Source organism: Callorhinchus milii, unplaced genomic scaffold (assembly GCF_018977255.1).
Source record: "Callorhinchus milii isolate IMCB2004 unplaced genomic scaffold, IMCB_Cmil_1.0 Scaffold1, whole genome shotgun sequence".
NCBI lineage: Eukaryota > Metazoa > Chordata > Chondrichthyes > Chimaeriformes > Callorhinchidae > Callorhinchus > Callorhinchus milii.
The window spans coordinates 18,415,646-18,432,388 of NW_024704742.1; the positions used below are offsets into that span (position 1 = coordinate 18,415,646).

The window sequence follows — 16,743 nt, forward strand, 5'->3', positions numbered from 1 at the left end:
TGCGCAACTTGGTTGACCCACAAAAAAGTATACTCACTCCACTTTACAGTACATCTTGTGAAATGCTTTGGGATGGCCTCCTGACATGAAAGGTGCTGTACCAAACGTAAGAATTATTTAATTGTAGGGCAGACACATTTCTTTATACAGAGGGGATTCAACAGCTGGAACATGTTATTTAGATATGTGGCTGAGGTCAGTATAGTGAACTCATTTAAGAAATAGCTTGATGCTGTATTTGTAAGATGGTGGGATGAGGCCAAATGGGTCTTCTTCAACTGAATGTGACCTTGTGACTGTTCTATCAAGCTGTCATTGATAACCTCAACTATGCCTTGTTCCAATAGATTTGAGTGACACATATCCTTGAGGCAAGTCATAGTTTCAACTATTTGTGACTGGAAATGTTCAGCTTCTCAACTACTGCAGGCCTGCTTTAAGATCTGTACGCATTGTTTGTAGATCATACACAGCTTTACCATCACTTTAAGGATAAGCACTTTAACCCACAAATGGTGGAAATTCTACCTCGGAATATGTATTTGTTGTTGGCAACCACTTTCGCTCTCACCTCTCCCTCCACTCCCTACTTGATCTCCTTCAATCAAGTTTCCACCCTGCCCACAGCACCAAGCCGGCGCTTGCCAAAGTCATAATTACACCTCTGTCTCTGTACCTAGGGTTCCCTCTGCTTCCTTGTCATCCTGGACCTGTCTGATGCCTTCGACATAGTTGATCATGCATCCTCCCTCGACCGCCTCTCCTCCCTCAACCACCTTAGGTAGACCTCACTCGCCTACTTACCCAACTGAAATCACTTTGTCTCCTCTCACTTTTTTTCTTCCAGCCCCTGCTGGGTTACCTGTGCCATACCCCAAGGTTCCATCCTTGACCCCCTTCATTTCCTCATTTATATACTCCCTCTCAACAGTGTCATCCGTAGACATGGGGCCAACTTCCAAATGTATGTGAATAGCACCTAAATATACTCCGTCTCCGCTGTGACCCCAGGTCCACCAATGTTCTTCCTCTTGCTTGTCAGACATCAATAAGTGGATGAGCTCAACTTACTGCAACTGAATGATGACAAGGTGGGAACTATACTCCTCAGCTCCTGTCAATGCTTTTTCACCTATGGCTCTGACCTCCTTAACCTCCATGGCCTATCCCTCAGACTTACTGAACCTGTTTGCAAGGTTTGATTTCCAGTTATCCTTCCTACCCCACATCTAGGACCATTTTCTCCACTTCCCCACATTGCCAGCCTCCGACTTTACCTCACACCCAACACAATCAAAATCTTTATCCACACATTCGTCACCTCCCGTCTCAATTATTCCAATGCCCTCTTTGCTGGTCTCCATAGTTCCATCTTTTATAAAATCAAATTAATTTGAAATTCTGTTGCCCGGATCCTCACTCCAGACTCCACTCACATTCGTGTATAGAACACTTCGTGCCCTGCCACCTACTCCCTCTCCAACCTGCTTACACCCCAATCCACTGACTGCCTGAAGATCTTACCCTTCGACCATGCCTACAGTCACCTCCCCACAATCCTGGCAGCATCAACCTCTGCCATAGTTATGAGCTACCCTGTGTGAAGGGCGTGACATAAATGCAAGTTGTTGTTATTATTGTTGTCTTTCTTATACATTTGTCCATTTCTATTATTTATCACGTGACAATGCAAGTTTTTTTTGCGAGGAATTAATATTCATATATGAATTTAGCCTAATCACTGTGGAAATATTATTTCACAGATTAAAAGGTAATTTTAATAATAAAGTTATTATATAAATAAAGTCCCCTTCCCCTCTCGGGTCCTAATCCAAGACTGTTCAGCGCCTTGGGACGTCCTCCCAAAATGAAAGGCGCTTCACAAATGTAATTTTGTATTGAATATTTTACTCTTAGAAAAATCATTTTTGCAGTATACAATGGCTAGAACTCACTTCCATATTAGGAATGTTGCAAGTGTATAGTGCATATGCATGATCTTGTCTAAAATCACAAGATTAAGAAATGTAGCTATATATTAGGTTACTGATATATTTTCAGGTAAAACTGAAGTTGAAGGAAATACGTCATTGTTATCTTTAACAATATAATGGTGGGGCTGAGGTAAAATGTTTAACAGCCACAAGCTTATTAATGTGAGGTTTGTGGTTCTGGAAAATAAACGTTGAAAGAGTTAATACCTAGTCATGTTTTATTTTGGGGTATGGGCATATCAAAGGATACGCTGCTTGTGGAATGTACCATTGGAACAAGTCTCCTATTCTCTGAGCTAAGATAGATAAGATTGTAGTAGTATGAGGACCTACAGGTTTGGCCTCAGGGAGAAATTAATTCATGGGTATACTGAAAATAATATTCTACACTTAAAGGAAATTGTTCCCCACTGTATGCTCAAACAACACTGATACATTTGGTCCTTCTTAGACAAAGCTTGAGAAATTTATCACCAAATGTAACAGCCATAAAAGTACACTTACCACAGACAAAACGGATGCATAGTAATAGCTCTAAGAAAGTAGGACTCATTGGGTGTGTGCCGACAGGGTAGAGGGGAGGAGGAGAGGATGAAAATCCATGACCTCAACCCCTCCCACCTCTATGTATCCCAGGAATACACTGTAACTGCATCTCAAGGCACTACTGTTGTGAAGGTACCTCACTGTACACCAACAGCTTCCTCCTCACTTCTGCAGTGTTAAGTAATAAATAAACCTTGCATTGGTTCTCAGAAAAAAACACTTGTGTAAGTTATTATAGATACTGATTAGGCTGTAGAACATTAACTGCTTGGCTTCCAATTGTATTAGTGTCAGAATATCAACAGAACAGGTGGGTCATAACCAATTATTTGATAACCTATTGACATTGCAGGGAGGTTAGTGTAGCTAATCAGGTTTAACAGTAATCCCCTTTGACATTGTATGATTTCTAACATAAGCACAAGTAATTGCTTTGAAAAGTTCAGCTTGAACCATTCATAAATACATTGATGTGTGAATACTTTGTATTTGAAGACGGTACAAAGTAAAAGCTGTATGAACTGAACTTTAGATGTCAGCATCAACAGCTTTGCTAAATGTTTTATAAATAAATGGAACCTCTGAGAAAAACCTTTATGAGTTATTTGAAATAAAGTCTCACAAAAAATTCTTCTGTTGCTTGATTAATCTTTCACAGAAATTGATGCTGGTGAAATCCTGCAAATGTTTGGAAAGATGTTTTTTGAATTCTGCCAAGAATCTGGTTATGACACAATCCTTCGTGTTCTGGGCTCCAACGTTAGGGAGTTTTTGCAGGTAAATATGATTCTGTTTGGAGATACAATTATAAAGATAATCATAACAAATGACTTCTCTGTGAATATTCAATGACAGTAATGTACAGAAAGCAAAAAGAAGCAAATCTGAAATAAAATGCTATGGTGAGTAAATCATATGCTGTTTGGTAAAAATTAACATTATAATGGCATTTCCCATTGATTATTCACACTCTAATGTTTTAAATAGAGGTCAGTTTGCCGCTGTTGGCACTTCTTGTCTAATGAAGTACACCACCTGCTCCCTTGACCCCACCCCCACCCCTCTCCTTACCTCCCAGCTCCATCCCCAGCTCACCCCTCTACTCTCCTTCACCATCAATCTCTCCCTTTCATCTGGCACCATTTCCATCCCCTAAAAACAGCTACAATAACTCCCATCCTGAAAAAACTTTCCCTGCACCCATCCCTGTCTTCTAACTACCAGCCCATCTCCAACCTCCCTTTTCTTTTGAAGGTCCTTGAAAGAGTCATTGCTTCCCAGCTTCACTCATTCCTCTCCTACCACTCCCTTCACGAGCCACTCCAATTGGGTTTTCGTGCTGCTCACAGCACGGAAACTGCTCTGGTCAAGGTGACAAACGACATTTTGTCCATCTGTCACCAGGGCATCCTCTGCCTCATCGGCATCCTCGACCTCTCTGCTGCCTTCGATACTGTGGACCGCTCCATCCTCCTCCACCGCCTCTCCTCTCACCTCAACCTTTAAGGTTCTGTCCTTGAATGGTTCAGGTCTTATCTCTCACACCGCCTCCAATTTGAGCATCTTATTTGACACCTCAACTCTCCTTTCTCCCCCATATACATGCCATGACCCGCTCAGCCTTCCTCCACCTCCGCAACATTATTATTATATTATTATAACATTGCTCGACTCTGCTACTGTCTCACCCCTCAGACCGCTGAAAACCTCATACATGCTTTCGTCACCTCAAGGTTCGACTACCTCCCTCCTTGTCAGCCTCCCCAACTCTTCCCTCCACAAGCTGCAGATCATCCGGAACTCTGCAGCTTGTGTCCTCTCCTGCATCAGACTCTGTGACCCCATCACCCCACTCGCGCCCGGCTCCCCTGGCTTAGATCAAGTTATAACAGAATTGCCATGTGGTAATATTAATCTTAACAGACAAAAATAAAAACAAATAAATACTGAATATTTTTACATTTACCTATGCTTGCCCTTTTTCCCCTTCTGTTTTTTTTTCGTCTCATTCATGCCCATTTTTAAAAGATTTGATTCAGTGTGATCATTTTCTACATATTTTAACACTTGTGTCTAAAACAAGTTATTTTCTTCTGCTGCTTCCTTGATCCTAATGTTTATTTTGGAAATTAAATGCCTCTATAGAAAATAGTTTTTCAGTGGTTGAAATTTGGCTTTATAGATCTGTTTTATAGCTAATGGAAAGCTGAACTACTGTACTAGGAAGTTGAAGCTGTGAACAAGAAAACCTGTCAGAGTTTCCCATGGAGAGATTACGAGCTGAAGAGTAAACCCATTTGTGTTGTCCTGAGAGTCAAGCCATCATTGTAATAATGTTAAATTCCTAAAACTATCAAAAGTATGTTACACTTGCATTCTGTAGTTTGGGAGTAAGTTTAAAGCAGCAGGGAGCTTAATCTTTCACTCACCAATGTTCACATCAGACGACAATAATAATACTCCTATACATACAGTGGTACATTTAATGAATAAGATCAAGTGATTTCCAGATCCTTTTAATTTCAGGATCTTGTACAAAAAGGGTTTCAGCCAGTTTGGTTGTACAGTATTCGAATATATTGTAGTAGTCCGCTAAAAGCTGGGTTCATGACTAGGAATCATTGACTGCTTAAGTCAAGAATGATTCTTTTTACGATCAAATATAACCGGACAGGGAGAAAAATTAAAGGAATAGCAGTAAAGTGAAAACAGTTCTTTTGAAAATCCTTTTTTTCCTTCTTTCCAAAGGAAAATTTCTGCCAACAAATTTGCCTCTGTTAGTTCAGATAGTTGCTATTTTATATCATATTAATCAATTAGTATGGGGGGGCAAAAGTTACTCTTATTTTTGGATTGTGTTTCACTTAAACATAATTAAACATAAACACAAAATAGTGAAGATAATGGTAGAAAGCCCGCAAACTCTGGAAAAAGCTGGTTTGTTTTGTAGCAGGAATGCAAACCAAAGATTGATCGAATATTGTGGTTTGGAGCAACTTCAGTTCAGTCGATTAGGATGTCATCCTTTCTCATGGGAAGGAATCCAGCTTTCCTTAGCATTTTCTATCTCTTTTGGCTGTAAGAATACTGTGCAAGATGATTTGGAGGCAATCTCAATCTAACTCCTTGTGGGTACATCCACCAGAAAACTGTCATGTCTGGTTTGTTGTGGAGGATGAAAGGAATCGAATGATGGTGAATTATCACAATAACTTTTACAAACATTTGAAAAGGAAACAATATTAAAGGGTATAGCGAAAAGGCAGGGAAGTAGAACTGAACAGTAGCTCTCACAGAGAGCCAGTACAGACTTGATAGGCTTCGGTCCTGAAAAAAGCTATGATTTCTAGACTTCTATAGCACAAGGCAGCACATAATTGAGTAAACAACTGGCTCTAAATCAAAAGGGTTACTCTAAGGACACACCATTTGGGAAGGGAAATAGTTGTACTAGTCCATCAAGGGGTTTAAACATTGGGTGAAGAAATGTATACAAAGCTTTACTCTGTGCCTATTCCTGTGGTGATTTGTGAGTGCTGATTGCTCACAGTTAGAGATCAAACATAGATCAAACAAACTGTTCCTTTTCCAAGCATAGATGCTTCTCATCATGATGAGCAAAACATTCATCCAAAGATAGATAAATAAAATAATTTTCTAACCTTATTTTTTAAGTTTGGGATATTTGGTAAATGATGCAAGCGATGCATTTAATTTCTAAATCTGAACAAAGTCAGTGTGGATTGCTTCATAGAATCATGGAATTTTACAGCACAGATTTCTAAAATTTCTCTACATGTTTATATAATGTGATAATTTACCTCCTTGGTTAATAATATTTCAGCAGAGTAATAACATCATAATATTGTAATGAGGTTTTGGAGGACCAATATTGATGTGACTTGGGAACTTACTGCCTGTTAGCGGCTTGAGGTAGTCACAATATTACATGTTGTACTTTTCAAATAAGCACCATGATAAAGTGCTTCATTAATTTGCTGATTGTAACGAATGCAGAAGAATACAAAAACTGAAATGAAATGTTAGCATAAAATCCGCTATTTAAAAGCTGTGACCCTTCAAGTGGTTGTCCCACAAAATATCTTCGCAGTCAGTTTGTTATAAATAGAAACATGGGATGTGATTGTAAAATAGCAAAAAATGCACTTGCTGGCAAAAGTACCATTTTCTGCTAAGCAGTAAATGAAGATTTATTTCAAATAAAATTTGCAGGCGCATAGAGATTGGTAAACATTGCCAATAGCAGAAGAGTCTCAGCTTTCAATTTATTTTTCATTTTTTTTCAACAAATTATTTTTGTTGAAAATGAATTTTTTTTAATGTTTGGTTAAAAGAAGAATTGCAAAACTTTTGGAATATAATTGCTTTTTTTTCCAAATGAACAAGAACATATTAGTTGAAGCCATGGGCTAGATTGTATAATGCATCTTACAGTTGATCTATGGTTTTGACACTGAATTTTCCTGGTGCATCTCCAGTAACAGCACATGTGATAAGCGAGGCAACAAAGCAGTTCTTGCCAGTTTCATAAAACCCACAGTATATTTCCTTGTTACATAATGCAGTATTTTTCACAAAGATGCTAATCAATAAGGATTTTGTAATTGAACTTATATCAAACATCTATGAAAGCATACTTTATATTAACATCACTGTTTATGTAATAATAACTTTTATCATATGTTAAATTTCAGTTATAATTACAACTGATATTTTTTTTTCAGAACCTAGATGCTTTACATGATCACCTGGCTACAATCTACCCAGGAATGCGTGCACCATCATTTCGATGCACAGATGCAGACAAAGGGAAAGGACTTCTCTTGCATTACTATTCGGAGAGGGAGGGTTTACAGGATATTGTAATTGGAATAATTAAGACAGTGGCACAGCAGATTCATGGCACTGAAATAGAAATGAAGGTAAAATTACTCTCTTTATACAGTCTTAGCAACTGAGAGTGAACATTTCATTATAATAAGCATTATGGTAAATTATGGGTTGCACATTTTTTGTAAATGATACTATGCACGTTTGTACAACTAAAACTCCATTTGATTGAGTACAGTTATTACTGTATCAGTTTGCGTGACAATTTATATTGAACTATCATCCTGGTCAGTTTAAGCTCACTTTTTGCAATTTGGGTTCATGCTTTAAATTGGGAAAATAGCAATTCAACTTTGTTTAGTCCCCGTGTAATTTCAGTCTCTCTGCATGTTCTGCCTTTGGCTGATCATTTACATGAATGGCTTCTTTTGCCACTTTACTGCAGTTTATTAACAGCAACCTTTGTCATTCAGTTTACAATCATGCCTTTACTGCTTCATGTTTTGGCTGTTACAATTATGTTATGCCCCCATTAAGACTGCTACAATTCATTTTAGTTGAGACCAATTGGGCTTGGACTGCCAACATTCATACTGCAATGAAAATTACTTCAAATTACTTCACTGACAAAGTGATTATTTCCACATGTTTGCCTTCTTAAATTAAATTAATTCCAGTCTTAAATTTAATGTTGAATTGTCTGATGTGGAGGAGACTAGATGGCATTGCAGCAAACCATCTTGTCCACAATGTGGTGACTTAACCCCAGTGGAGTCCTGTAGCTCATTGGTTAGAGCACTCGCTTTGCAATTGAGGGACCTGAGTTCAATTCCAGGCAGGGCGAAACCTTGGGCAAGTTTCCTAAACCCACACGCCTAATAATAATCCCTCAAAAAAAAAACATTGTGCTGCATTGGAGTGTCCCACAAACTGCTGTGCGCAATTGGCTGCCGCATTCGCCCACAAATATACAGTCAATTCACTTTACAGTATATTCTGTGAAGAGCTTTGGGACGTCTAGAAGACGTGAAAAGCGCGATATCAAATGCAAGGATTATTATTATTATTATTATTATATTATCTTGAAAAGTTATCTGGAGACTTAGTGCATTAAATTTGCATTGCATTATGCAGAGCACCTTAGCGTCTAAATTCCAGTGGCTTTACCTTAAACAAGTTATAGGGTTTTCAAGTTAATCGAATGATTTTTGTTTACGTGAGAATGTTATCACCTATCAACTCTGGCATGTGAATGATTGTCTCTGGAAAGGACTGAACTGAGTGTCAAAAGAGCAACTAATCAGAAAGAAACTCCAGAGCCGGAGAACAAGGTCATTATTAGGCTCAGGCCCATGTCTAGTGTATATTAACCCTGGTATCAATACTAATATTAACAATGATCATGAATGGAAACCATAGCAAAAATGAGTCAAGAAGGAGCAGTGGGTCAATGACCTGAAAGATCTCTTCAATTAAGTTATTCTGAGGGAGGATGTCATGGAGCCTCAGACATATCTACTTAGTCATCAGAGGCCACATTAAATTCTGAAGAGTGCTTTGAGATGTTCTCTCAACGTGATAGATGCTATATCAAATAAAAAGATTTTGTTTATTTGCAAATATATAGGATACAGCAAAACAATGAGTTTACTTAGAACAATCCAATTACAACATGTATACAGTGCATTTTACATAGAAGGATGTCCCAATGGGCTTTACTGGTATGATGGACAGATACCAAATATGGTAATTGGAATTGTAAAGATCTTGACCAAAGATATCATGAAACAGAAGCATTTAGGGGTTTTTGAAGGCATGGAGAGGTATCAAGGCATAGAAGCTTTGAAGCAGAGTTCCAGAGAGTATGGACATGGTGACTGAAGGCTTAGTCGCTAAAGGTAGAGCAAAGAGATTGGTGAGTTTTGCCATATTTTAGCAGGACAGTGTGTCAGATTGTTGGGCTGCAAATTCATTAACGTTGATAGTTTGAGGAATAAGTTAACACTCTTGTTTTGCTGGTTAGAAAGTTTATCAACAATCAGATTCAATGCATAATCTTCCGAAAATATTAAATATTTTCTGTGTGCTTGGAGATACAGAAGAATTACAATGAATTGAAAGGGGATGTCAAGGTACAGAGTGCGCACATTGCTGATATATTGTGAATTTTAAATGTCTGTTGTGAACTGAAGTTGATGGAAGACCTGAAACCTGAAAACATTTCTTTATTTCAAACAGAAAAATATAATTAAATTTTTACATTTATATAGCACTTTTCATGTCAGAAGGATGTCCCAAGGTGCTTTATAGTCCTGGGCTGGGAGCTGAGGGAGTGGGGAGGGGAAAGATAACTGAAAGCTCAATCAAAGAGGTAAGTCTTGTGACCGATCTTGGAACAAGGTCAGGGAAAGAGCGAGGCATTAACTCATTGCATTTCTCTGGTGAGAGAAAAAAATGTACTACATCAAAGTCCTCAAAAGATTTGTTATGAAGGATGCAGAGGAGAAAGGAGAGTGGTTTGACATCTTTGAAGTCGTAAGTGATGATTTATCTTGATGTTTAAAAGTATAGTAACCATGGCAATAGCGTGCTCCGATCCTGCCAATTGAGATCATTGGTGCGGCTCCTGCAGTGTGACCTGCAGGTATTACAATTCATTAGCGGGAATGAGAGAAGAAGCCTCAGTTCAGAATTTCAATTTCTTTTGTGTAATTGATTCTAGCTCATGTAACTCAAAGCTAACTACACGCCACATAACATTTTGGAGTCGGTTAACAGGTATGAGACAGAGAGTGATTCAGCTCCATATTGTTAGTTCAAGCTTGGATTACATTATACGAAGAACAGTGTAATTTATGTGTGCTTCACCCACAAAATATACGGTCATTTCACTTTGCAGTATATTTTGTGAAGTGCTTTGAGACGTCTCGAAGACGTGATACTGCGTTATACCAAATGCAAGGATTATTATTAAATGTTTTTTAAAAAATGAGCAGTCTGACCCTGGATTCTCATCTGTTGACAGTCTAGTACGGTAACACACTTGCATTATCAAATGAGATTCACTGTTAACTTAAAAACCTGACATTCACTGTTTAAATGATCTTACCAATTAAATATTTTTTGTTATAGAATCTATATGCACAGTTATATATTCACTTTAGCTAGAAGTTTTAAAAAAAGGCAAATATTTCTAAAGTGATAATGTACTTTAGATTTTTTAAAATTATATTTAGGAGTTTTTAAATATGTAGCCCTACTTCGTATGTGGTGATGTGGCAGTACCGTCGTTGAATAAATGTTGTGTTTATAGGATAGTAAACCTAACATGACTTTAGCTGCCATATAAAGCTAAGTGATGATGACAAAGCTTGTGGCATTACAGTTTATGCTGCTTTTGGAATGTTGCTGTGTGAACATGGTATCTACATGAGTACTTTATGCTCATAGAGAATCCCACTCGTACTGCCAAAGTCTGTAAATTTAATAGTCATATAAAAATCGGACACATCATCCACCAAGGTCAGTGCATTTACCAATGATCAGAAAATCACCCCAATGTGTTTCTATTACTTCCCTCTTGAATAAAATGTCTGCATTCAGTTTCACAAACTGAGAATATTTGAAAAGCATGCCCTTATTTTTCCCCCAGGATGGTTTATGATGTTTCTTATTTTCAGTTTAAAGGTACCATGTCACTTTTAGAACATCAGTTTTAGAATATTTTACATTAGCAAATATGCCTCTATAATTTTTTTTATATAATAAAGTTGTTAGGTTAATTGAAATACTGAACAGCTGTATTAGATTTTAAACTCATTGTGAAGGTCACTGCATTCTTCCGATTGAAGAAACAGCTGATGAAGGATCCTTAGATACTGTTGAGATTACATTTAAAAGATCAACAAATCTTGCTGATTTCTCTACTTGCTTAAACTTTTAAGGTGATTCAGCAGAGGACTGAAGAGTGTGATCACATTCAATTCTTGATTGAAGAGAAAGACTCAGCAGAAGAGGATTGCTCTGAAGACCAGGATCGTTTTGAAGAGAATGGTACCCAAGAGTCCAGGATCAGTCCAGACACATTTTGCAAAGCATTTCCTTTCCATATTATGTTTGATAGGGAGTTCCTGGTGACACAGTGTGGGAATGCAATATATCGTGTTCTTCCACAGGTAACCATCCAATAATAACCCTTTCCATTTGCATTGGTAAACTGGTAATCTCACTCACAGAATCTCTAAAACTTGCTGGTATACGTAATGGAAAGATGTCATCTAGGTGAAGTGTCGTTCCAAGCTTAGTTAAAGCAAGTTGTTGAACCTAGTCAAGAGACCTTTGACTGATAGTATTAAAAGATAAAATATTACCGATTACAATAAATTCAGAAGAACTAACTTATAAATTTAACAACTTCAAAGAATGTCTCCATTCCTCATCTAGAACTTTGCTTATATTTGTGCGCTTTTTTTAAATTAATTTCTCATTAATTGGATCGGATCTCGATAAGAACCACCATAACTGGATTTGCACCTGCCACTGTCAATTATGAATATAAGGACAAAAGAGTCCCAAAGGAATTTGGATGACATCCATGACCTGGTGGATGCAAGTTGATAGAACATAACAGCCAATAATTTGTAATCTCACTCACGTAGGCCCTAAAGCTTGCTGGTATACACAGTGGACAAATGCTACACTCGTGTAGGGTCATTCCAAGTTTAGATTTGAAGCAAATTGTTGGACAAATTGTTGATAGAGGGGCATTTGACTGAATGATATGAACTAAACAATAGTTTTATATTTTATGGAAAGTTTTACTTTTTCATCTTTATGCTCATTAATTAAGGATAGAATTAAAAAAAATTATCTTTTTATTTATTAACTATGGAATAGATTCATTTTCAGTGATATTGTTTCAGGTACAGTAGTGTCACATCAATTGTATTTAATTTGTTCATTGTTTTAGCTGCAGCCTGGAAGCTGTAACCTCTTGTCAGTTTTTTCTCTGGTTCGACCACATATTGACTTCACCTTCCATGGAATCCTCTCCCACATCAACACAGTCTTTGTGATAAGAAGTAAGGTAACCTGAGTCTCTTTTTGTGCACGTAGAGCTAATTCCCACTAATGTCTAGTTCGGGATTAGTTTGGGTCATTAAAATATGTCCTGGTGTTTCCCTCTAGGAAGGATTGCTGAATGTTGAAAAAGCAGAATCTGATGATGACCTGACAGGTGCTGAAATCAGCTGTTTGCGTTTGAAGGGCCAGATGATCTACCTACCTGAAGCTGACAATATCCTTTTCCTGTGCTCTCCCAGGTATGCACTTCACTTGTGAAACATCTATGTAGCGGGTTACGTTAGTGGCAATCGACAAACAGCCCAGAGGTAATTTGTGTAATTAGATTTTTTTTCTCTCAAAACAATGGTTGTTTGAACTAGAACCACAAGCTCCCATGAAGCCACGAGGCTGTTAAATACACCAACACCAGTGGAGTCCTGTAGCTCAGTGGTTAGAGCACTCACTTTGCAAGCGAAAGACCTGAGTTCAATTCCAGGCAGAGGGCGAAACCTTGGGCAAGTTTCCTTACTCCACACGCCTAATAATAATCCCTCCAAAACAAAAAACAATAATAAATTGGTCATTTTCAATCTACGACTGTTTGTGGGACATTGCTGTGCGCGATTGGCTGTCGCGTTCGCCCACAAATATACAGTCAATTCACTTTACAGTGTGTTCTGTGAAGCGCTTTGGGACGTCCTCCTAACGTGAAAAGCGCTAAATCAAATGCAAGGATTATTATTATTATAACATCCCTAGTGTTAGTGATCTCCTCATGAGAGTCCACAATATGATTATTATTCAATGCATAGTCACGTTTGGTATTTGTCCCAGTGTACAAATAACCTTTTAAGTGACGGCACAAAGGTGAGACTGGATCTTATTACTATTACCAGAATATATTTTGTTCCCTGGTAGATTTTTCAGATATACATTGGTGTAGTTAAACAGATATCATAGTTCTTTGGTTCATTGAATTTGTCTGCATCTTGTCTTGGTCTGTAAAATGGTTTTGAGCACAGCAGATGATGAGGTCTAAATAAGACACAAGAGGCTTCAAATTCTATCTAGTCATAGTTTGTAAGATGGTTTGTCCTAAAATGTAAACCCAGTCCTTTTTAAGAACTGGAAAACTAGCAAATAAAATAAGATTGAATTTAAGAATTTTCCACAGTTCTGTGTACTCTTAAATTTTAACTCGAAGAGATCATAAGAATTGGACTTTCGGACCTTAAGAAATAAAACATAGAGAAGCGAGATAAAGAAAGGAAAGTGTGGAGAGAGAAGCAGCTATTAAAAAGGAAGTGAGTTTACAGAACTTTTTCCATAATTTTTTGCTTTCAGTAAAATTTTGTCAAACTTAATGTAGTTAAATTAAAAAAAACAAGGAAATGATACCTTGATTTGGATTGTACCAAACTCTTGGAATATAAACATTCCCAGTTTTGTTCGTATGAAGTTAATAAGTTATAGAATATATTGTTTCATTGAAATCTGTAGTTAGTTATATTGAAGTCTGGTTCTTTGCGTTTTTCTTGATTATTTATCCCAAATAAATAGATTCAACACTTACCACTTATAAATCGGTTGCATTGAGGAGCCCATTCATTGCATGTGTCTGCAGCTGACCAGCTCGTTTGTCACTTGCGGATTGGCTTTCCATGGTAAAATAGGAAACTTCTGGTTCACTTGTGGTTCCTTACTCCTGCACAGTGAAGGGAGAAGTGATGTCGGTGGCAAATTAATGACCATTTTAGCCAAGTTCTGGGTTTTCACTTTACCTGTGTGCATAAAACATGAAGTGATTTTGCAGTGACCTGCTGACTGGGAAGGTGTCTATTTATTTCTCTTTGCACTCTCTGCACAGTAAAACCCACTTTCATGCTTCATTATAACACGGGGTGCGATTTTAAAGATCCCAAATGGTGCAATATAATATGTCTGCAATATGATGTGTCCTAATTATATATTAGGATATAAATTTTACTTTTTGAACTGTTAGCAGTAGGCATGTTTTACATTGGCTTTTATGCGATTGCAACAGTGATGGTTGATAACATTTATTAATTTGAAACCTATTTTACAAGTACAGTTGGTTCAGCAATGGGAAAACAAAGGCAGCAAGTTGCTCTGATTGGAATGTTTTGATGAAGTTAATGCTTTGTTTTAAAAAAATATCATGTGTAATTTAGTGTGATGAACTTGGATGACTTGACCAGAAGGGGCCTTTATCTAAGTGATATCCCACTGCATGACGCCACACGTGATCTGGTTCTGCTCGGCGAGCAGTTCAGAGAGGAGTACAAGCTTACACAGGAGTTAGAAATCTTGACTGATCGACTGCAACACACCCTTCGAGCATTAGAAGATGAAAAGAAAAAGACAGATAGGTAAGCTAACCAGCATTTCAAACAACATTTCAAAAAAAGGCGGCCTTTTAATAAATGACTAGCTCCTCCAAACAATAATAGTTTTGAGTTGGAACCGTTGATTGGGATGAAAGTTTTTTTTTAATGTGTATCTAAGATCTTAGAATGCTTTGCTGATAGTGAATCTCACTGTTTAACATTGGTAACAAAGTAGAATTCCGTGCGTTGAGGTACCTTATTCCAGTAAAACATTCACCTGTTTTTCAGATTGCTCTATTCAGTTCTTCCCCATTCTGTTGCCAATGAGCTGAGGCACAAACGCCCCATTCCTGCGAAGCGGTATGACAACGTCACAATACTTTTCAGTGGCATTGTCGGATTTAATTCTTTCTGCAGTAAACATGCCTCAGCAGAAGGGGCCATGAAAATCGTAAATCTTCTCAACGATCTTTATACAAGGTTTGACATCCTCACAGATTCACGCAAGAACCCTTACGTGTACAAGGTGAGTGCAGAATTCTTGTGTTTCCCCAACCCACCACCCCTCCCCCCCCAATCAAAACGGCAGATATTACAACAACTTGCGTTTACATGGTGCCTATTGCACAGGATAGCGTCTTAGAGCACTGAAATGAAAAGGTTCCACTTTCTTTTTTCTACTGGTTCCCGCAGACCCATTTGGGAAGTGGAAGTAAGTTCGTTGGATGATAAAACGATTCTAAACTGCTTTTTGTCAGTAAAAAGTAAGCCATTAGTGATTGACTTGATCAGGGCAATCTTCAATGTATCTCTGATCATCAGAGACAGAAAATGACAGCATGATATACTTGCCAGCATTCTTCAAAGTCCTTTAGCTCCCAGCTGAATAACCTTGGCCACCTCTCTCAGACAGTTAAACGTTTTGCATTTTATAATGTTCTTTTGGTGATGCCCAAATGCCCAGTATCCGAGCACATAATCCAAAATTATAATTTTCTTAAACTTTATAAACTATTAAATTTATTTGACTGCCAAAAAGGAATGTGAAAGTCTAACTAATCATTATCTTAAGAAAACATGGATCAAATTTTTAATCCTGGCAAAAACTTTAATGCTCGCTTAATACTCATGAAACCATAACAATAATAATAATCCTTGCATTTGATATAGCGCTTTTCACGTCGGGAGGACGTCCCAAAGAGCTTCACAGAAGACACTGTAAAGTGAATTGACTGCATGTTTGTGGGTGAATGCGGCAGCCAATTGGGCACAGCAATGTCCCACAAACAGTCGTAGATTGAAAATGACCAATTTAATTATTGTTAATTAAATTATTGTTAAATAAACCATAGAATTTATAGCACAGAAGAAGGCCATTCAGCCCTTAGTGCCTTTTGATTTAAGCTGCATATAGAAATTGGTAGTTCGGACATTAATGTATTTTGCATATTATTAACATCTATTTAAATAAACAAGTGTAGGCTTAATTGTGTAAAATTATCAGAGAGTGAACTGAAATCATCAGTTGAGACAAATAATATGGGATGTGTCCCTTAGTACATTCTGAACTTTTATATAACCTGAGCCATCAGTGTATCTGCAAGAAGCACTAGGAGCAAGATTTAAGTAACCACTAAATTAGAGTATGTGAACAGCAGTGAGCGATGTCTTTTATTTGAGTGGGAGACCAAGCCGTTAACTAAGGCTTCCAATGAGGCGACCTTGTTGTTTTCCATTACCTCCAAGACTGACTTGTGCACAGTTCGCTGACCAGTGGATTATGGATGTCAGAAATATAGAAATATGCCAATTCTGCCCACCAGACTTCCCAACTCCTCCCTCCACAAGCTGCAGATCATCCCGAGCTCTGCAGCTAGTGTCCTCTGCCACACTAGGCCTCGAATGGCTCCTATCCCCAGAGAATTGAGTTGAAGATGAAT

General features: G+C 37.8%; 1 protein-coding gene across 3 annotated transcripts in view; it reads left to right on the forward strand.

Annotated features, from left to right (window-relative positions):
• LOC121850339 (guanylate cyclase soluble subunit beta-1) overlaps positions 1-16,743 on the forward strand; it is a 47,881-nt gene that overhangs the window by 21,566 nt on the left and 9,572 nt on the right. For all 3 annotated transcript variants that reach the window (XM_042341575.1, XM_042341578.1, XM_042341583.1), the window contains 7 exons: positions 3,199-3,317; positions 7,286-7,483; positions 11,336-11,566; positions 12,361-12,477; positions 12,579-12,712; positions 14,648-14,845; positions 15,092-15,329. In XM_042341575.1, coding sequence (XP_042197509.1) covers positions 3,199-3,317; positions 7,286-7,483; positions 11,336-11,566; positions 12,361-12,477; positions 12,579-12,712; positions 14,648-14,845; positions 15,092-15,329 — 1,235 coding nt within the window. The remainder of the gene's footprint in view (positions 1-3,198; positions 3,318-7,285; positions 7,484-11,335; positions 11,567-12,360; positions 12,478-12,578; positions 12,713-14,647; positions 14,846-15,091; positions 15,330-16,743) is intronic.